The sequence below is a fragment of the Nannobrachium achirus genome (assembly GCF_963921795.1).
Source record: "Nannobrachium achirus genome assembly, chromosome: 16".
NCBI classification, from domain to species: domain Eukaryota; kingdom Metazoa; phylum Chordata; class Actinopteri; order Myctophiformes; family Myctophidae; genus Nannobrachium; species Nannobrachium achirus.
The window spans coordinates 48,353,105-48,376,001 of NC_137823.1; the positions used below are offsets into that span (position 1 = coordinate 48,353,105).

At 42.4% G+C, this 22,897-nt stretch overlaps 1 protein-coding gene across 1 annotated transcript in view; it reads left to right on the forward strand.

The window, feature by feature from the left end:
* Positions 1 to 22,697, forward strand: part of LOC308301095 (potassium channel subfamily K member 2-like) — a gene marked incomplete at both ends in the record, with an annotated part of 50,581 nt that extends 27,884 nt beyond the window's left edge. The window contains 5 exons of the mRNA XM_080744993.1: positions 4,545 to 4,662; positions 12,911 to 13,071; positions 17,836 to 18,031; positions 18,396 to 18,538; positions 22,329 to 22,697. Of these exons, the coding sequence (XP_080601119.1) occupies positions 4,545 to 4,662; positions 12,911 to 13,071; positions 17,836 to 18,031; positions 18,396 to 18,538; positions 22,329 to 22,697 (987 nt within the window). The remainder of the gene's footprint in view (positions 1 to 4,544; positions 4,663 to 12,910; positions 13,072 to 17,835; positions 18,032 to 18,395; positions 18,539 to 22,328) is intronic.
* Positions 22,698 to 22,897: the final 200 nt, after the last annotated feature.

Here is a 22,897-nt window from a genome sequence, read left to right on the forward strand (position 1 = left end):
TGGATGTTAGCCTTCTTGGTCGCCTTCTTAGCGGCGACTTCACCAGACCCGCCAGCTCCAGTGACAGTGGAGCTAGCTGCGGTCGGTTGCGCGGCAGGCGGTGTCTCATGTAGCACGGCGCCATCTTGACTTGGAATGGCGCGCTGATTGCCAAGCGGATCTCCGGAAGGCAGCGCCGCACCTTGACCAACGGTGCGGGCCGCCTGGGGAAGGAAAGACTGGGCTGTAGGGTTGAGAGCAGTGGACCCACCTGGTGGAGCGCAGGCCCCGAGGCCTGCCCTGGCTAGGTAGAACCGGTGTATCAGTACATCGTGGTCGTAGGCCACGCAGCAGTCACAGAAAGGTCCTGCTCTCCCCTGAGGACTCAGTGCAGAGAAGGCGTGTGCAACGCCCATGCAGCCGACACAGAGAAGGTGAAGATCCTGTCCGTCGATGAGTCCTGGACAGCCTGGACATTGCCTCGGCAGGAAGGCCAGAGGATCCATGGCGAAGCACTGTAGATAGAGTTAACCAGAAGCAGACGAGCTAACAAGCTAACGGCTAATGCTAGGCCACGCTTGATTCGGGCAGGGCCTGAACAAGCGGTGAGCAGTGTAGCTAACGTTAACAATAGCAGACGAGCTAACAAGCTAACGGCTAATGCTATGCCACGCTTGCTTCGGCGGAGGCCTGAACAAGCAGTAATAATCCTTTGTTATAAAAGGAAATAACCGTCGATTTAGGACGGAACAAGAATAAGTATTCTTAAGTACGGGTTAATTCAACACTCGCCAGTGGGCGACTCCAATGCCATCGGTTTGCAGCCGCTGGCTTCCACTGAATAGCTTGTAGTCTGTTGCTTTGTTGCTGCTAGTGTGAGTGCAGCATACTGTAAGGTCACTGTTTGAGCCTTCAGAGGAAATGCTTGTTTTGTTTGGTCACACACTGACTGAACAAGCCTCTGGGTTGTGTGTGTGTATTGTGGATGTATTGTGAGTGTATGTACAGTATGTGTCTGTACATACCCATGGCAGCTTTATTCCCTGCACCTTTCCTTAGGACAGTGGTTCTCAGCCTGTGGGTCGGGACCCCCAGGGGGGTCCCCAAATTATTTTGGGGGCTCCCCAGATGATTAACTTAATGTGCAACATTGTTTTCTCACTCAACAGTAAACAAACCAACATAAGGTTTAAGTGTATAGAGGGTATCTGCACACTTCTAAAGTGACAATTTAAGGACTTTTTAGTACCTCTAAAGTGACAAATTAAACATTGGCCAAATTGTCAAATATTAGAGGCAGAAATTGTGAAAATAGTTGCGAGGCGTTGTGAGCATATAGATCGGCTATTTTCACAATAGAACCGCGTTATACAAAATGTAATGCCTCCACTCTTAGTGCTCATCAGGATGGGAAGTCCCCAGTTAAAATATGATTATTTTGGGAGTCGCGGTTTGAAAAGGTTGAGAAAACCACTGCCTTAGTTAGGACACAATGGGCATACAACGTGTATGTGTGTGTGTGTGTGTGTGTGTGTGTGTGTGTGTGTGTGTGCTTGCACGTGTGTTTGTGTTTGTGAGTGCGTGCGTGTGTGTTCTGCCTCCTGCTGACGGCTTCACTCAGGAGACACTCCTGTGATAAAGAGTAGAGGTCTGAGTGTGTGCACACACTGCCCTGCTGCTGCCCCATGCTGCCTGTCTGGTATTTAGGTAGTCACGCTCCACTGGGCCTGTTCGCCAGGAGACACAAACACGCGCACGTACGCACGCACACACACACACACACACACACACACACACACACACACACACACACACACACACACACACACACACACACACACACACACACACACATAGGGCTGTCACAATTATTACATAATCGTCTAATCGTGATTATTTGACATTATCGCAATTATTTTGTCATAATCGTCATAATTGTTGAAAAATGTCAGAAATAGTGGAAATAGCCGATCTACAAGCTCACAACGCGTCGCATCGCGACGCGTTGTGAGCTTGTAGATCGGCTATTTCCACTATCAATGTTATTTTTTAAGTAGTAAGTTGTCAAATATGTCAGTAATGTATTTGTGTGTTTAGGTTATGTGTCGTATCTGCCATGTGCAATTTCAAAGCCTAAAAGCCAAACAGAAATGTAATTATCAACGACAAAAACACAATTAAATCGTTAATCGCCAATTATTTGAGTGACAATTAATCGTCCTGTAAAATGTCATATCGTGACAGCCCTACACACACACACACACACACACACACACACACACACACACACACACACACACACACACACACACACACTGCCAACCATTTGCTCAGGCCAGACTAATCAGTACAGTGTAACCACCTGCCATGTTTTGCTGTAATTACATACCAGTTACCCATGCATAAGTGTGACTTTTATTCTTCTTTTAGTCCGGAAAAGATTGATTAGTCAGCCTTCCAGCCCCAGTATTTGTAAAGGTGTTTCCTTTTTCTTTTGTTTTGTTAATTTGTTCTGGCTCTGCTGTCTTCTTTTCTCTCAAGAGAGCTGACATTTGGCACAATTGATTATTCAGTGATTTCCACTAATATTCATGAACCCACCTCAGGACATTCGGTAGCCTTAAAGTGATTGTGACATTCAAAGCATGTGGGTAATCAGTCAATCTGATTAGCTGATATGATGATGATGACATGCAGCGCCTGGGGCCATAGTCAAAAAATTCTATTGGATTGTTCTTATAGGATTTATCTGATAGGATTTGTTCCGAAATCGAATATAGGAAATAGGATTTTTCTTGGCCAGGGGGTATATTTTATATCATAATGTAAGTACCCCCCTGCATTCATAATGTAACTCTTATCTACTGTACTGTATTGTCCCTACGGCTCCTCCCACCACAGAGAGAAGCGAAGCGTTTCGTCTCTCCCTGCTCGCCTCGCTCGCACTACTGAACCAGGAAATGGGTTTACATGAAAATGTATTTCATTTGTAAATCTGTGCATATAAATATGCTCAAATCTCTTAGTTACATCAATATCGTTGAATATGAAGCAGTTTGTTTATGCTTATTTGTTGAAATGATGAGAATCATTATGGTGATTTAGTGCCCTGGATGTCCTGGCCGGCTGTAGCAGCCTCTCTCAGCATGGGCAGAGCAGGCTTGCTGAGAAGAGGAGACTTGTGGGGGAAATCGTTTCATGGGGACATCGCCGGATCGGAGACCCAGTGCGCGAAATGAACAAAGTGATTTTTATAATTACAATGAATAAGCATAAAAAAACTAGTTCACATGAACAATGTTGTGGTAACTAAGGTATTAGAAGGGCAATATATATTTTATATACACAGATTTACAAATAAAAGACAAATTATGTTGAGGTTACGTTCTTATTTTCCTGCTCTGTTTGATGCCAGTGCGAGAGGCGAATTCAGAGAAAATGCCAATCAATCTCAATCTGTGATACATCCCGCCCTCTGTTTTCAGACTGTTTATAGAGACCATGTGATGTACAGTATCATAATATGACATATTCACATCAGCCTTATAATGCACCACCAGGAGTCATATTTTTTGAAAACCTCTTTTTCGAATCGGTGCACATTATCTCAATAGTTAGATTTTTCATATTCCATCCTGATTGCCTAAGATTGACATCTAAAGTTTTCAGGTGTGGCACGTTTTGAACAAAATGCCTCTAATCATGAATGCAGCGTCCGATTCGCATGCACATTCCCCCTGGGCCAAGGAAGAAATGCCATCCTTTTCACATTGGCTTATTATAGCGTCACCAGGAGGCCGATTCTTTATTACTATTATTATTCGGTATCATCACCCAAATCGGGTATCAGTATGTCCATATATGGGCATTCCAAGATATGGGCATAATATTGATGACATCAGGGCATAAAAGGGACATGGATGGAATGGTTAGCACTGATTAAATAGGGACACGGACTGACAGATACAGAGATATCCATATATGGGCATGAAAGGGACAGACAAATACATTTCCCAGCGGATTCCTTGTGACTCGCGTCAGGGCAACCACACTTCTAGTTCATCCTTATTGGTAATAACTTCATCAACATGAATCCCTCAACTTCTATAGATATCACTCACCTCTATAATGACTGAATTCCAAACATTGCTGGCCCACAATAACCTACCTGACCTGGAGGAATCCTGTGCTCCGATGAGCACTTTTTCTAGAACTTAACTTTTGGACACCTGAAAATCCGACATCATCCAAAGTTGGACTCGCCTGCCAGTCCGTATTAGTCTGAAGCAGTCTGTTTGGCGGAGAGCCACCTTTACATGACATTATAAGACTTCACCATTTCAAATGTATGCAATGCGTTGTTATGCTTTCTCACTGTGTACGTGTGTGTGTGTGTGTGTGTGTGTGTGTGTGTGTGTGTGTGTGTGTGTGTGTGTGTGTGTGTGTGTGTGTGTGTGTGTGTGTGTGTGTGCGTGCGTGCGTGCGTGCGTGCGTGCGTGCGTGCGTGCGTGCGTGCGTGTTAATATCTGTGTTTAAATGTTAAATCCTTTCCCTGTCCTTTCCAGCAAGTGGTTTCAGCGGTCCGCGCAGGTGTAAACCCAACAGGAAATGTATCCAATAGCACCAGTCTATGGGACCTCAGCTCCTCCTTTTTCTTCGCCGGCACCGTCATCACCACCATCGGTAAGAGTAATATCCTCTCTATATGCTAGCAATGTATATTTACAGTATTGTACACTGGGTCGGGATTTTATTGCGACCGTAAGGTCGCAGTTTAGTATGAAAACCTCCACCGGCCGTCCGTCGGTCACACGTGCGGTCGACGTGTGATGAGGTCACGATGAGTCATCTATGCCCAAATATAGATTTCTAGGTCAGATGGCCCATAGAGTTTGTGATGTCAAACCTAGCAACCCAATATAAACAAACCTGATGTCAGACCTGAAGTATCCTTTTATACCCATATATGGAGATACAGAGATCTCCATATATGGGCATATTAGAAAGCCCATATATGGGCATATACGGATGACATCAGGGATATCCATATATGGGCATAAAAGGGACAAGGGCTTACAGTTAAGAGATCTCCATATATGGGCATATCAGAAAGCCCATATATGTTCATATACTGATGACATCAGGAATATCCATATATGGGCATAAAAGGGACAAGGACTTACAGTTAAGAGATCTCCATATATGGGCATAAAGGGACAAGGACTGTTACAGTAGATATAGAGATGTCCATATATGGGCATAAATGAACAAGGACTGACAAACACTGAGATCTCCATATAACCTATGGGAATATAAGGGACGAGGACTGTCAGCTTGTAGACCTATTTTCTAAATATTGTTGTACATTAAAAACTTGAAATGGGTCGTTCTGCATAGTACTTGGGATTTGTTGATGTAAATGTTCACATAGAGTGTAATAATTGGTAAAACAAACTTTTGGCCTATTTGTGGAGATAAGCGACCAACGGTCGCTTATCTCCCGATTAGGGAGTCTTACTGGTATATATATATATATATATATATATATATATATGTATATATATATATATATATATATATATATAAATCTATTTATAGGGTATCTCTGATAATAAAATCAAAGAAGAGGCCTGCACACTGTCAAGAACCTGCAAAAAATAAATATAGCTATAACATTATACATTCTAAAAACAAAAAACAAACAAATTCCATTAATATAAAAAAAATATATAATTAAGAAGTAGTGAAAAGCAACCCGTTTTGTGCTTGTAGATCTGCTATTTTCACTAGTTTGGGTCCCGTCTACTGGTATCTCCACTGGTATAGTATATACAGCATATAAAGAGAGATTATTATGTAAGTATGCAAGACATTGCCTTCAATATTCAACATCAGGCAACGACGATTGCCCGGCAATAATCATCACACCCATATCCTTATTTACTTCTCACTCATATGTATACAACAGCCATGCATACTTCCTCCCGCCTCTCTCCTTACTTCCTTTCCTCTACACCACTCTACACCCCCCTAGCGGCTCAGTCATAACCCAGTCAGTAGTGCATATGCATACTATATGAACACAACAATTATGTAACAATTCTTTGAACTGTCGCTGATTTTACGCTCTGTTTTGGTTTCTTTGCACCCAGACAAACTCGTCAGCCATTTAATTTGTTTGGTGGATGAGTTTCTTCCAAATAACTTTCGTTCTTAGCATGCGTTCTTGTCTGGCCACTTAGATGCAGAATGATAAAGAGCTTGTCATCCGCCTCAGTAGAGGATGTGAGGCTGCAGGCCGCATTACATTAATTCACTCCATTCTCCCTTTCCCCTCCATCTCCATCTCCACTCTCACTCTGTGCCAGCTCCAGCTGAAAGAGTGTAGTTGCAAAGGAAAAGTGGAATGGATTCACACACACACACGCCCGCACACACACGGCCACAGTTACTCTGATAGCTCATCTGATCCTTGTCAGCAGGCAGAGTGTTTCTTCTCATCGGGCCATTAGACTTTGCTCCCCAGGATTCCTGTGAAAGCTCATTTTCACAATCTCTGTGTTTTTGCTTCCTCGTTGGCAAATGAGTGTTCTGCTCTTGTTGGTGAGATTTTTGTTGGCTTGTGTATAAAATGTGGGTAATTAGTTGTCCATATCTCTTGTACCTTGCGTACATGGGTTCCAGTGTGTTCTTATTATGCTCTGGTACTGCGGTGGTTTTCTGTAGGAAAGCTAGAAATCTTTTTCTTTGTTTGAGCTGCTGTTGGCCACCAGGTCAGTGTTCCCTGGTATTACATTAGTTATTTATGGTTCTTTCCTTCGTATGTACTGATATTTGATCAGTAATACATGAGAGGGAGTGCTATACCTTGGGGTATTGGTACTGGTGTGGCGTGCTGCAGTCATAGTACCATAGAGCAGCACACAGGTCTTTGTTTATTAAGTGCAATAAACTGTCTATTCTGCCCTTTTGGGGTGTTTTTAGACATCTGTTTTTGGTTAATTGTCAACAGAAATGTTATTAGTGTGGTTGCATCTGTAGGCAACCAGACTATACTTGTTTGACTTTATTCCATCTTCCATCGTCTCGTAAGTAAACTTTATTTTGCCACGCTACTCCTCCCACATTTCTGGTGGCACGCACTTAGGCCATGTGTCAAATCCACCGGCTTCATCGGGACACGCATGCGTCCATTTTGCTAAGAGATACGTTATATAGTTTAATTTATATAAATGTATTCATGAATTAGTTTCCATTGACTTTAATTAAAAATTAAACTTTTCCCAAATATGGAGATGGCTGGCATCATAGATATCTGACATCATAAACCACATGAAACTGACACAGTATGTCCATATACAGTATGGGCTTTCCAATAATGACATCAGGGATCACCGTATACATTTGCAATTTCCAAATGCATCGTTCTAGTTAAAACATTATTATTCAAAGGCATTTAACAGAGTTGTTAATCATTAATTGTAAAGTGGAGTGACATATGGTAGTACTTTTACAGAGACGTTATCTGGAGATATTGGCACTTTTCTAATACATCAAGCCATGGAGGTTTGACTAAACTCTTGCTACTATGATGAAGCAGACATACTGTAATGAACTCTCCTGGAGTTTTGCCTACTTTGTTTTATGCAAAAAAAAAAAAGGGGGGGGGGGAGCGTTGCCCTCAGTAGTTTTTCTTTTAATTCTGCTGGCTAATGCACACAATGAGTAATCACGATGCTAGTGTTTTGAAAAGATTGTAATTTTGTCTATTTGGTGAAGGATCTTCTCCTGTTAGTGGTTCTGATGTTCTTACAGACAAACAGTCATCTATTCTTTATTAGTTATTAGATGAAAGAGACCAACCGGTGGGTTCATTATTGTTCACCTCACTATTCAACTGAATTCATCTTCATTGTGTGAAAGCATTTATTTCTGTATTCAGCAACATAATATAACTTTAACCACTTACTTTAACTGTACTGTACCTTTTCCTATGCAAATTTCTATTATTCAATCAGTCAATCAAACCCTGCATACTTTGTTGACCATGGCTACGTGATCCCCTCCTTTTTTCCCCTCTACACCAAATCTCTTTGCAGAAAACATCTGATCTACCAGCTTACGTCACAACATGACACGTTGTGAATTGCAGATCTGCTATTTTCTCCAAATGTTCGCCCCCAGAATATCGGCACCATAGGGTTCGTAGTTATGTTTAACCCTGGTTTGATCATGTCATTGGCCTACAGTATAAGTGGATATTTTCAAAAATAGCAGATGTACAAGCGTACAACGGCATGCGATGTGATGTGAGCTTGTTTATCATCTGTTTTTTATAGAAATCCTAAAGTTGTTTTGAAAATCTTTTGACAATCATTTTTTTTAAAGGATCCCTGGCTGATAAGCCTTATATGGCTTTAAACATTCAAACACCTGAACAAATAAATGTATTTTAGAAACTATTTTACTCAATGGGGACAACGCCCATCACAAGTTGATGATGTGATTTGTCCATGTGTGGTCCAGCCCTATGGAATGTATTGAATGCACTAAAAAACTACATAATACTTCCTAGGGTTAATATGAGCAAAATCAGTGGTGGAGCTCATTCGTGCCCATGTCTCTCTCTCTATTCTTCAGGTTGTTTTAGGTGTTATTCACTTCCACCAGTGGCTGAGCCAGATGCCAGAATGTTCAAATATTAATGCTGGCATAATTGCAATGTCTGGGGTGGCGTATATATGGCTACTCTATGTGGAGACCCACAGCATAATTCGATGCATCAATGCCATGAATACAGTACAGTTTATCCAGGAAGTGAAGTGGAACAGCTATCGATTGTGTTTGTGGCTTCCAGCTATCTGTACCTGTAGCAATTGATTGTACTGTGTTGCCCCTCGGGAACCTTAATTAAGTCTCTTTCAGTCCGCGCTTCCTCTGAAGCCTGTGTGTCTCTTATACACTGGAGATCGAAACAGACCTGTATGGAGTCTGTCCATTAAAGTACAGGAATCTGTTGATGTATAGTAGGGTTTGTTATTCATGTACAGTACAGTACTGAGCTGTGGGGATTTCATTCCTAGTATTACCTAGGAAATGTTGTCGCTGTCGTGCAGAAACCTCGTATGTCCATCCATACCGCATTTCAGCTTTTTAAACGAACAGCCTACTTCAGTGGTTTTCAATCCATTTCACATCAAGAGCCATTATTTATTCGGCATTTGAGTCAAGGACCACCATTTGACGAGATTTAGCCTCTCAGATCCGAAACTTAGAAGATTGTGTCCACAATTCCCTGCTGTATTGATATGTTAGAGATAGGAGAGACAACAGGCAAATGTTGATCAAAATAACAATTCTTCTGTGTTCTCTAATTGTGTAGACTTATTTCAAATTAAGTAATGCAGATGTTTAACAATAATTTAGCTCTTACGGGTCCATTTGGTTTCATTTTACGCTCTCAATAGTTAATGATCTATATGGGTCCATTTGGTTACCAACTCTCCATCATTTAGCTGGGGACCACCTGGAACCCCCTCAAGGACCACTGGTGGTCCCCGGGTCACTGGTTGAAAACCACTCCCCTACTTCATCATACAGGAGTGTCACTCAAATTTGGTGGAAAATAGCAGATCAACAAGCTCACTACACGTTGCATTGTGAAGCATGGTGAGCTTGTAGATCTGCTGGTGCACCCGTGTCGGATGTATAATGCCATATAATGGCAGATTATCACGTATTATCAGCCCATTGTAATGGGCCAGAAGGGCCATGCTCTGCCGACTGCCGACTCAGTAGGCTGTCATCAGCCCATTAGTATCGACATGATCTGCCGACTCAGTAGGCTGTAATTGCACCTTCTAGTGGTCAAAGAAAAAAAAGGGAATTGAGTTGGAACCTTGTGTTTCCCAGCCACCCGACGCTACTGCTCACGCCACATGATCCACGACGGAGGCGTGCCATCTCAGGCAACGATGAGCCACGCGAGGCCCCTGCCGAGCGAACGTTGCATGAGCCGTTACCAAGTTATGTGCCGTTATGGACAGAATAGTATAATCTTCGTCCCCCAGTATACACATTGTCGAAGATAACATTAAAAAAGGAGGTTTGGCCAGTCGCTAGGTAGCTCTAGCTCACTGAGTAAAGCAAGGTGGCTACTATCACTATGGACCGGGTTCGCCTCCCACTGAGGGGAGCTAACTATTCAAGTCAAAATGTGTCGGTGCATGCACACTAACACTCTGACCGACTCAGTCAGCAGAGCATGGCCCTCCTGGCCCATTACAATCGGCTGATAAGAAGTGATAATCGCCCAAGAAATGGTATGATAACGGTCGAAACGGGTGGCTATTTTCACAGCTTCAAAGTGTTTTTATGTAACATTAAAAAAGGAATGGTTTTGAACATACAAGGTTACCACCCGACAGCGACATATTGCTTTCGCCCCAAGGCAGGAAAAAAAGATCTAATTAAAACCAACAGAGCACAGGTCCGTATAGCAGAGGCTAATGAAGTGGCGTGCTTAAATAGCACGTATAGCCATTCCTTGATCACAGCATTTCGTAATTGCTTAGAAGGGACAGCCATTAAGCTTTTATTGTCTTCAACAGTTACATTTAAACCTCGGAGAGATAGAGAGAATATAGTCATGATGGATTGCTACAGTACATGTGATTCACTGCATGACCTCGTATATATCATAAATTATACATGTCCAAGTGATGTTATGCTATGAATGAGATTCTGTGTTTAATTAATTCAGTTTTCTGTGCGTTGTAACGTATGACTTGAAGTTGAATCGAAAAGGGCAGAAGCCATGCACATCCCAGACCTTCTAGGCTGGGTGCTGGTTATTTAAATATTGATTTAAGTATCAGACAGTGGTGGAAAAAGTAGCCTACTACTTGAGTAAAAGTACAAAAGTATTGGCAATTGAAAATAGCCGTGGTATTCACCATATTCCTGGCCATTCTATGGAGGCTGCCATTTTCCTTTTACAGAGGGCGCTGGAGCATTTTTATTTGTGTGCTGCTTCATAAACATATTTTCACTTCCTCCCAAGTAAGGAAGTGACATGGAATAGTTTGTTGCCAGATTTTGCCAAAGAAATAAGCCCAACAGAAGCAACTACTGTAGGCTATACTACTTTACATTCACATTTGAAAATAGCAGATCAGCAAGCTCACAATGTGTCACATTGCGACACATTGTGAGCTTGTATATTTGCTATTTAAAAGATATTGAGGGAAAACATTTTTTGAATATTTTTGAAACATTTTAACAACATAAATCTGTGTGGAGGTCCCTGGCACTACATATTTTCAGATGGGGGTCTGCGACTGTGGACAAATATGTTATCTGGGGTCCTTGATATGAAAAGATTTGGGAACCACTGGTTTCAAAAATATTAGAAAGTAAGCCAAAATAACGTGAATAGAATAGGGCTAAAGTGGTTAATGTATGTTTTATAATATTATAATTTGTATCTGCAAAGTAACTAGTAACTAAAGTATTCAAATAATTGTAGTGGAGTCAAAGTACAACATTTGGATCCGAGATGTAGTGGAGTAGAAGTAAAAGTATTGGAAATTGGAAATGCTCAAGTAAAGTACAAATATCTCAAAATTGTACTGAAGTACAGTACTTAAAGGGGTACTGTCACCTAAAGGGGTACTGTCACTTTAAAAAGTAATCTTAAAATATGAGTTAATATTTTTATGATGTCAATGCACAGTTATAAGCCAATCAAATTAATTGACTGTACTTAGACTACTAACTGTACTGGTCAGCTGTTGTTGGGGGGCGAGTGGCAGATTACACTGTGACATGAGTTTCAGACTGTTTCAGACCGTTTTCAGAGAGACCACGTGACCTACTGTATCATACTATTATAATTTCAGGGCGTGTCAGCGGGCCTTTAAGTAAATGTACTTAGTTACTTTCCACCGCTGGAGAGAGAGAGAGAGTCGGTGCTTTCTTATCCTGTGCTCTCAGGGTTCCTCGGAGGTCTCTGAACTATAATTCCACATCCAGAGTTGACCATTGTTCTAATAAGGTCATTAGTGAGGCTTGATTGGTAACAGTAGCTGTGACATTTAAGGCACCTGACTAGTCTGTGAGACCAGGAAGCCATTAGACATTTCCCTGCCAGTCCGGACCCTTCAACAATGACTGCTTGTAATAAAGGAAGTTGGCGGAGGTCATTATGCGGACGTGCCATTATGAAGATGTTAAATAATGGAACACAGATGCTCTCACAAATAGTTCTGTCAGAGATCCTGAGTTTATTTCCCTAATATTTAGATTTTCGGCCGTCCCCGGGTCTCAGGTCTTGCCAATGTGGGCCTCTGGCTGAATGAGATCCAGGAGTAAAGGTGTGAATAATAAATGCAGCGCTGTCTGCACCGTACGTGACTCTAGTTTCCATCTTTTCATCTAACTGCAGACGTTCACAGCTGCATGGCTGTCTGTGGCCCTCGCTCTGCTGCTGTGATATTACAGTCTACTTATACTGTATATGTAGTTGATGCTCTGTGCAAAGGTTGTTTTAGTTAAATACAACTAGTATTGACAAAAAGTTTTATTTAAATGAAATAAAAATACAAAATGAACTTCAAAATGAACATTGGCTATTTTCACAATGGAATAGATTAGATCAAATCAAATGTAATGCCACTCCTACAATTCCAAGTGCTTGTGCAGGGTGGGGGTTGTTATTTTGGGGGTTGCGGCCTGAAAAGGTTGAGAACCACTGCCCTAAGGAGACACAAAGAGTCTCCCCAAATTATTGACAGTACTTGAGTAAATGTACTTAGTTACTTTCTACCACTAGTCAGTCATATGTTGTCACTGCCGCAGTGAGCAGAGAAACTGACGTTGGACTGTTGTTTCTGTTAGTGAGGTGGTTAATGGGTGATTGTCTCTCTGTCAGGCTTTGGGAACATCTCTCCTCACACCGAGGGTGGAAGGATCTTCTGTATCATCTACGCTCTCCTGGGAATCCCACTCTTTGGATTCCTACTGGCCGGCGTCGGGGACCAGCTGGGGACCATCTTCGGGAAGGGGATTGCCAGAGTAGAGAAGATGATCGTGGTGAGACCCTTTGTGTGTGTGTGTGTGTGTGTGTGTGTGTGTGTGTGTGTGTGTGTGTGTGTGTGTGTGTGTGTGTGTGTGTGTGTGTGTGTGTGTGTGTGTGTGTGTGTGTGTGTGTGTGTGTGTGTGCGTGCGACATGTGTGCGTGCTTGTGTGCGTGCGTGCAATTGAAATGAAGTCATCTCGCCCAGCCCTACTGTCTGTCTGTCTGTCTGTCTGTCTGTCTACATCTACATGTTTGTTTGTTTGTACAGTGTGTCTGTGTGTCTTTGTGTTTGTGTGTGTCCACAGCGGCGCCATAACAAAGTCACATTTAAGTTAAAACGTTGCCTGAGAATTGGCTCAGCTAATGGTTACAGTAAATGACGAAATGATTACATTACAGATTACATTACAGTAGCAGATTGGACCATCCAAACATGAAAGTTGTAACTGGAACCCGAGGCAGCATAACGTCATCTCCAACTTTCAAATTTGTTTTTTCGTAAAAAGTAAAGCCCTGCTTCATCATACAAGACCGTCGCACTAAACGAGTGAAAATATAAGAAGATCGCACCGCGAGGCGTTGTGTGCTTGTAGATCGGCTATTTTCACTATTTTAAATCTTCTTTTTTTTTATGGTGAATAAAAACGGTTTTGGACATACAAGGCTTCCACCCGACAACAGTGATAATATAAGTTTCCAAGACGGTGCCAGAGTTAACCTTGCCGTTTTCAGCAAAAGTAGCAAAAACCCAGCGGAGACTGGCTCTTATACTTGTTGTGACGTGTTGTACTGTAGATCGGCCATTTTTGGTGCGTGACACTCACGCAAGGCAAGCAATAAAGGGAAGATATAAAGGCATTAAGGGAATATCAAGTTGCCTTGTCAACAGACTTTAATAGACCACTTGTTTCAGCCTTTGGGAGGCTGTACTTTGGTTTTGGTTCTACTGTACATGACTTCCATTTGAGCTCATACTATTAGAGCCTGACAGCTTTTCTTTTTGAGGTCCTCGTGTGGATGGTATTGCTGCGCTTATTAAACACACTTCAGCTCACACATAGGCAGGCACACAGGGAGTACTAACTCACCACACACGCCTTAGAAAGCACCATACAACTCAAACTTGACATATGCCTTATAAATGTGCAGGATTGTCTGTGACATTTAGTCATTAGTCTTTTTCTGAACGTCCAGGGCCTTGGAGAACCAGAGCAATGAACCGGCTGCCCAACACTCAAGTCAATAAAAGATATCCTCCCTGTCTGTCAGAAACAGCCCTTTCCTGTCCACCTCCGTGATGTGAAAATGAACACGTATAGGTTGTGTTTTTATCTCCGTACAGTGCCTGAGCTATCTTAGTTGTGCCGCCCCTATTATTCATTGAATGGACTCCACCGCCTAATTGAAGGATCTATCTGGCTAAAGCTGAATTCATTATTTTTTGCAATGTTCCCTAGGGAGGCTTGATGGTTACATGTGGCTCCAACTTAAGACTGGAAGCTGTTGGACGCTAGTGATAGTAATAACAGTGCTGTGAAATAATTAGTCTCCAGCAGTTTTGTGAGGCTCAGAAGTGGTGCCTGGACTGACTATGTCTTTTATCCAAACGTTTGGTCCGCCGTCGTTTTAAAGGGATAATTCATAAAAAAAAAAAAAAAGCTTGGTCATTTTATCTTCTAATCAGGCTTTAGGGAGCACCCGGGACAGTTTACGTTGTTTGATTCAGTTCAGATATTTGAGATCCATTTGATCAGACACGCCCCCTTCCTATATAAACCCATTATAACTTCAAACTCCATTTTAACCATGATAGATTCATCGAAAACACCCGTCCTTGGTTCTGGGGACTCATACTGTCCTCCTAATACGTGAGTTGGTTTTTAATTTTCCTAAAGAATAATTAAAAAAATGTTAAAAAAGCTATTGAAAAAACACAGCCAGCTCACATATTAGGAGGGCAGTATGAGTCACCAGCACCAAGGAAGGGTGTTTTCCATGAATCTATCATGGTTCAAATGGAGTTTGAAGTTACAATGGGTTTGTATAGGAAGGGGGAAGCAGTGAGCTGAGATTTTCCTCTCTTTCATGCTTCCTTCAGGCTTCAGGCACTGAGCTTGAGCTTATTTAAAACGCAAAATGTGTAGGGCTCCAGAAAAAGCCAGTCACCTGAGGAATGCACAGCAGGAAAAGGCCAGTGTAGTTTGTAAGGGATTGTAGGTCTGGTAGCTTTAGGCTAGTGTTTCTCAAACTTAAAAATTTCAAGGTCTCCCCTTAACTCTGACATTGTACAAATGGAACCAAATGAACATGTTACGGTTCATTTGGTTCCATTTGTACACTGTCAGAGTTAAATACTTGTATGGGTCAATGTAAACCCCCCTAAAGGAACCCACAGAGTGACGTCCCTGGAATCCACTTTGAGAACCACTGCAGACAGTGTTGAGGGCAGCTAAGTTCATATCATAGATACCTATTTCCTCCCGTGAGGGCACCCTGGTCAGAATAGCCGATGAAAACGGCATGAACCTACAGACACCGGAAGTGGCGGAAATGGCGGAAGTGCTGCGGTTAACGGAAGTTACGTCATGTGTTGCAGTCCGTTTACATAAAGATTGCTCTTAACTCACTCTTAATTAACTCTTTGGTTAGAATCCATGTTTTTGTTTGGATATTGTTTATTACGCGCGCAACCGATGGGTCGGGAGAAGTAGAACCGTTTTTTTCGCCAGCGGGGAATATGAAAAAACAATAACATCCGGTGAAATTCTCCCGGCGGATGTAGCACCGTTTCATGCCGTTTCAGCCTATAGTCTTGACCAGGCTTTTCTCTTTGCAGATGAGTAAGCCTGGCTACGCGAGGCTACAGGCTACCGTGAGGGTAATTCAGTATTTTCAGCCTAACCCAGCTGATTCGCTGCCCCACATGTACTGTAAAATATTGAGATTCTGAGTATAAGTATAATATAACTGTAATGTACACTACATGTGCGAAACAAAAATAAATGAAATGAAATGAAATGAAATGAACAAGGAGCACTAAGTTGAATTGGGTTAATGCAGAGCCCATATGGTGAGAGCTCCCAGTGTGACATAATGGATGTGTGTGAAATGTTCACCTTTAGCCCTCAAATGGGACATAGATGCTATATCTTATTCAATTATTTAGAGGCCAAGATCGAGTATAAAATATGCTGTATCAAGCGCCACCATGGCACATACAGAACTGCCAGTAGCCCTCCTATCACATTCAATTTGACTGGGGTCTTATCTTTCAGCAGTGGATGCATGAAAATCATTTTGACACACAGTATTACTGTGTCATTCAAATTATATAATCTTCCATAAAACATACCATATTATTATGCCCCCCAAGGTTGGGCTTAATGCTTTCCTTGCTTGACTAATGACATGATGTCACTTCGGTTTGGTTGCCTGCCTCATGTGACATAATTGCAGGTCAGAGGAAGTGACTCATCACAGAATTGTGAATTGATTATTAAATAAAACAAATGAAAGAAGAAAGGCTATTTCCCTATTTCACCTACCGGCTGTATGTTGTTTGTTTTCACCAACAATGGTAACCTATCGAGTATCGATTTCTGTGGCATAGAGTTTAAAATAGGGAATACAATAAAAAATAAAATAAATATATCCATTTCATTGTCATAATACTTTTATTTATTTATTGTTGTTATTGTTATTTTAGTATTATTGCGACCGTATTGCGACCGTAGGTCGCAGTTAACTATGAAAACCGCCACATCTTGTCCGTACGTCCGTGAGTGAGTGAGTAAAGCCTCAATGTCTGCTGACCTGTTGTGACATCACATTGTTCTTGTCCTTGTCCCTTGTATGCCCATATATGGAGATCCCTGATCTCCATATACTGTATGTCTATAGCTACTGTACCTATGACATCACATTGTTGTGACATCACATTGTGACATCACATTCCGTCCTTGTCCCTTGTATGCCCATATATGGAGACCCCTGATGTCATCAATATTAAGCCCATATATGGACATATTGTGTAAGTCTCAGGTGGTCTATAACATAAGTTGTTGGTCTATAACATAAGACATCTATGATGTCAGACATCAGTCATATCCATATTTGTAAAAAATATGTTGTCCAACTTAAACCAACCGCAACTCGAATCACACTTGCAAATAAGGAGAAGATGAATTCCGTCCTGTGCGAATTCTGTCCTGCGCGACCTCGCCCTTTTGGGGCGAGGTCCCTTTTCGCCCATAGGCGTCTTACTGGTTATTATTAATGTTGCTCTAATGTACCCATGTTTGACAAGAATGAGGCCGCTCAGCTCTCAGCCATGATGCAAATCATTTATTTAATAGAAGCAACCAATGTTTCAACTGTGACAGACTTCCTCAGCGTGCCCATACACAATTCATGGGTTGCATTTGTAGTCCTACCAACACAGGTTTTTCAATTGTCTAATTGGCATAGAACTAATGTTCTACGCCAATCAGAACACCTGTGTTGGTCCTCAACATAGCCGCTGTAGGACTACAAATGCAACCCATGAATACAGTATAAGAAACCTTGAACCTTGATAACCCATGGTTCTACCAAAGTCGTAACAAACATCATTTTACATTTCTATTAGTATTGGGATCTCAGATGAGTGCAGTTTCTGTCAAATCCCTATCATCAATCCACCCCCAATTCAACCAACCGAATGCACCGACTTCACCATTCAATCGCCTCTTGCATCGCCGCCTGTTTGTTCAATGAATCACTCTTCCTATTCTCGACAGAAGTGGAAGGTCAGCCAAACGAAGATACGCGTCATCTCCACAATGCTCTTCCTGCTGTTTGGGTGCCTCACCTTTGTCGCCCTGCCAGCCGTCATCTTCAAGCACATCGAAGGCTGGAGCACACTGGAGTCCGTCTACTTTGTGGTCATCACCCTCACCACTATAGGCTTTGGAGATTTTGTGGCGGGAGAAAAAGGTTAGGCCATGTTCTTGCATCTTTAGGGGGGCTTGCCTTTCCTTCTGATGTTTTAGACACACCATGACTCACAGCTGCATTTGATCTTGTTGACGTGAACACACTGAGAGCCTGCTGGGCAGTGAAAAACCCCAATAACTAAGCCTAATTTGTATTCTATTCTGTCTCTCACTCAGCCTCTCTTTAATTTTGTACTTTAATTCCGCTCTCATACTCATGTATTGTTTTTCTCCTTGTTTTCTTGTTTACACTCACAATGTGCATGCATGCCGCATAGTGATAAGCTAGCTGTTGTACATCATGCGCGATGCAGGCAGAGTTTGTGTAATGCAGTTGTGTAATCCCTTCTGGTTGGTTTGGGCAGGTGGTTCAGAGACGCCTGATTATCTGGATTACTACAAGCCTGTGGTGTGGTTCTGGATCCTGGTGGGTCTGGCTTACTTTGCTGCTGTTCTCAGTATGATCGGAGACTGGTTCCGGGCCATCTCCAAGAAAACCAAGGAGGAGGTATGTTGTACTAAACTAAACGGATCTTGCCTGTGGTGAAACAAGTAGTCAAGGTTGCATGATTCAGCTCTGTACTCACTCGTGAAAATCCAGAGTGATAAAAGTAACAGTGAAAGCCAAATTAACATCCTGATTTTTCCTTGTGTTTGCTTGTATTCATTTTCAGTTACATTATATTATTAATAATCACACACCCTTTGAACGGAATGATTCATGCGCCTGGCCATCTGTCTATGGTGCTGCTTTTCATACTAAATCCAGAGTTTGATCGTCCATTGGAACCAAGCTAGGTCTAGATCATTCTCAAAGAAACTAAAATGTGCTTTACTTTACTGTAAAGCACATTGTATAAGGGTACGCTGAAATGCAGCTCAAAGCCATCACACTGTCAAGTCAAATTAGAGTTTGATCTGTGCGTGATTTGACTGTAGATATACATTATTACACAAACACACACACACACACACACACACACACACACACACACACACACACACACACACACACACACACACACACACACACACACACATAAAGACACACATGTGCATGTGGTGGAATAAGCAGGAAAGACACTCTCGCACATAAACCAGCCCCATATTCCTAATTATTCCTCATTATTATTCCGTTAACAGTGACATAACGGTGGCAGACTGCAGTGTGCAACCCCTTTGACTCAGACTCATTAGGGGGGCAGCCATGACAGAGAGCTCTACAGAGAACATAACTTCATGAGATCGAAGGCAAATGCTTTCCCTGACCTTGACCATGTGCATTACCTTGTTTGCATTCTGAAAGGGAGACACAGAAAGTCTGTCACTTCAAATTGTACATTACATAGATGAATTATGCTGATCAATACGGATCTGGTAATTGGTTTAACTTCTGTTTTGACAAGATGGACCAAACTCTTAAGTAGGATAAATGCTTTTTTTGGTTTTGGATTTTTACTGTATGTTGAAAAACAAAACATACGTTGGCCTTTACCGTTAAATTCAATAGTTACTGGCAAATACAACAGTGAACATCGACAAAAAGCTATCCCACACACTGCCACTTGCCAGGTACACATAGGATTATTTATTAATCAGAGCAACGTTTTGGTCACACTCAACCTTTCTCAGGCATGTTGTTGTTGTTATAACAGTAAAAGGATGAAGCTATAGGCTATTTATGTCACAATGTGAGTTGGGAAAGAGTGTATAGGACCCACGTGTACAGGACAAAGTCCAAATGCAAGAGCTTTGAATAGGACAAAAAACAGGGAACATGAAATAAATAATACACAATAGTACATAATACACTGAGAGTACTAGGGACTATACACACATATATAACATATAACAATAGGAACTAGGAGACAAACCGAACACAAAGTAACAAAGGCAGGGAACACAGAGAACTGAGGGTATCAGTGCATTTAGACTCATCAAATCAAACTTTATTTATGAAGCACATTTAAAGCAATCATTCTTGACCAAGATGCTGTAATCTTTGAACATGGCATGGTTGGTGATGCCAAACAGGCTAGTCTGAGTATTATTGAAACTGTTGATCTGCTGGGATTTTCACAGAACCGTATCTAGGGTAATATAGAAATAAAACTAGTAGGTAAAGTAAAATTCTAACTACAACTAGAAAGAGCAGGGAACACAACAAGAAACACAACACAGGGAGGCAGAACATGACACAAATCATGACAATTTAGTATGAGAATAGAGGGTATGCATGTCCACTGAAACCCGCCCCCCTAATTTAGACTGAGTGGCAAAACATTGCGCAGCATGGAGCATTGGAGTTTGGAAGTGCTAGTTGCAAATCACTCAACGGTCCTGCGTACCACCTGTTCTAAACTGCACATAATGCAGGAGGCAGCAGGATGTTGTGTTGTTGAAAACGAGTGCTTCCACACTCTGACACTTGGAAAAATAATCACCTGCACAGAATTTCTTGACAGAAAGTAGTTCTTAACATGTATATGATGTTTATGAAACAAAAACTTTGCAGATAGAAAGAGGATAATTCAAGCTTTCAGTACAGCTGCAATGTTGCTGAGTTTAACTTTGTTTAATACAATCAGATAGGACTTTTCTGTTTGGATGCATGGGTTGTCAATGGCAGAGATAATTTTTTTGCCACTCAGTAGGCGTTCCCACATAACTTCCAGCAACAGTGATGTCACACGCATACCCTCTATAGCCTTCATGCACCTCTTTAAGAACTACAATGCACACATGAGAAAGCAACACAGCAGGCCAACAGACCCTTTGCATTATGTATAGGAGAACGAAAATGGTTACGCTACGAGTGTCTCAGCCATGACTGCAGCACAGTACGTGTTGTCAGCCTTTAGAAGTTACTACAAACGTATTTTTCCCCTTTAAATGACTTAATATACCATAAACTCCTGATCAGTGAAAGATGCAAGCAGAGCGAAAATGTCTTCATGCCACCTGTAAACATGCTGCAGGTATTCACGGTACATAATGTTTATAGCTGTCATTACACCAGCCGGCCCCCTGGCGATGGGAGCGTGATACCCCACACACCGCCAACCAGCTTACACAGGCCTTAAATCAAAGAAATGAATGAACCTGCCTCTCATTGCTATGTCATGTAGAGTAAATAATACCTCGCTGGTTGAGAGATGTTTGGGGGGAGGGCGTGTGGGTGGAGGGGGGGGGGGGGTGTTAACAGGGGCATCTGGTGAGTAATATGACACGTTTCTGAGTTGTCACGTTCATTAATTGCACTTGAGTGGATGTGGAGTGCTAAACAGATACCCTGTGCACACGTGTGTGCAAACATGCACAGGCAGATATACAGTATTACACACACACACACACACACACACACACACACACACACACACACACACACACACACACCATACTCACACACATAAAGACACACATGTGCATGTGGTGGAATAAGCAGGAAAGACACTCTCGCACATAAACCAGCCCCATATTCCTAATTATTCCTCATTATTATTCCGTTAACAGTGACATAACGGTGGCAGACTGCAGTGTGCAACCCCTTTGACTCAGACTCATTAGGGGGGCAGCCATGACAGAGAGCTCTACTGAGAGTTGGAACACAGAGAGATGGAGAGAGTCGTGTGGGCTGGAGGAGGGGGCAGAAGCCCAGAAAGCATGCACTTATGACAGTTCATCCATTATGCAGAGTCTCTCTCTCTCACACACTCACGCGCGCGTGCACACGCAGGGACACACTCAGCAGCGGTGGAAAAAGTACTCAGATGTTTTACTTTAGTAAAAGTATCAATACTGCGATATATAAATACATAGTCCGTTACAAGTAAAAGTCCGGAATTCAAAATGTATAAAAGTATTGGCATCAAAATGTACGTGAAATACAAAAAGTAGAAATACTCTTTATGCAGAATGTCCCATTTCCAGTTTTCAAATTCATTAAAAAAAAAAATATCGTCCAGGGGCCCTCGCTGGGGTTAATCGGTCAAGTTTATTAAGTATTGACGGTTCACGTGGTTAAATATCTGAAAACACAAATTGATATGAATCCAAAATACACTGATGATCGTGCAGATTCGTGCTGCCAAACAATGAAACTATGAAATCTATGAAAAGGTTGTGGGGGTCCTTGCTTCATCTCTCTCTCAACTAAGGGGTCCTTGGCCTGAAAACATTGACATTGCTTTACACCACTGACACTCAGTGCATTTAGCGTTCAATTGTGTGCATTTAGCGTTCAATTGACACTATGGATTTGACTATGCATCATCAGACATCACTCTCTCCTCCTCCAGGTGGGGGAGTTCCGGATCCACGCGGCAGAGTGGTCGGCCAACGTTTCGGCCGAGTTCAAGGAGACGCGGCGGAGGCTCAGCGTGGACATCTACGACAAGTTCCAGCGCGCCGCCTCCATCAAGCGCAAGCTGTCGTCCGAGCTCGGCATCAACGCGTCCATGAGCCAGGACTCCATAACCCCGGGCAGGAGGACGCTGTCAGTCAACTTCGGGGAGGAGAGGGACCCCTCGTACCCCAGCCTGGCCCTCTCCGTCAGCCCCATCCACGGCTCTCTCTCCCGGAACGGCAGCCTCTACCTGAACTCCTCCGGCCTCAGCCCGGACTTTGCCAATCGGAGGGAGATAGCCATCATCGAAGATCTCCAGTAGAGGAGGAGGATTTGGGGGACGATGAAGGGATACACGGTGCAGTGGTCAATGGAGATTTTGTGAGACTGAAGGCTGATTTTATATTTTGGCGTGTGACGGGGTGTCCCATGCCGAAAATCGCCGTTTCCATAAGCTCACAAAAGCGTTGCATCGCGACACTTCTAGATTAGCTATTTTTGCCACACAAAGCTGTTGGAGTA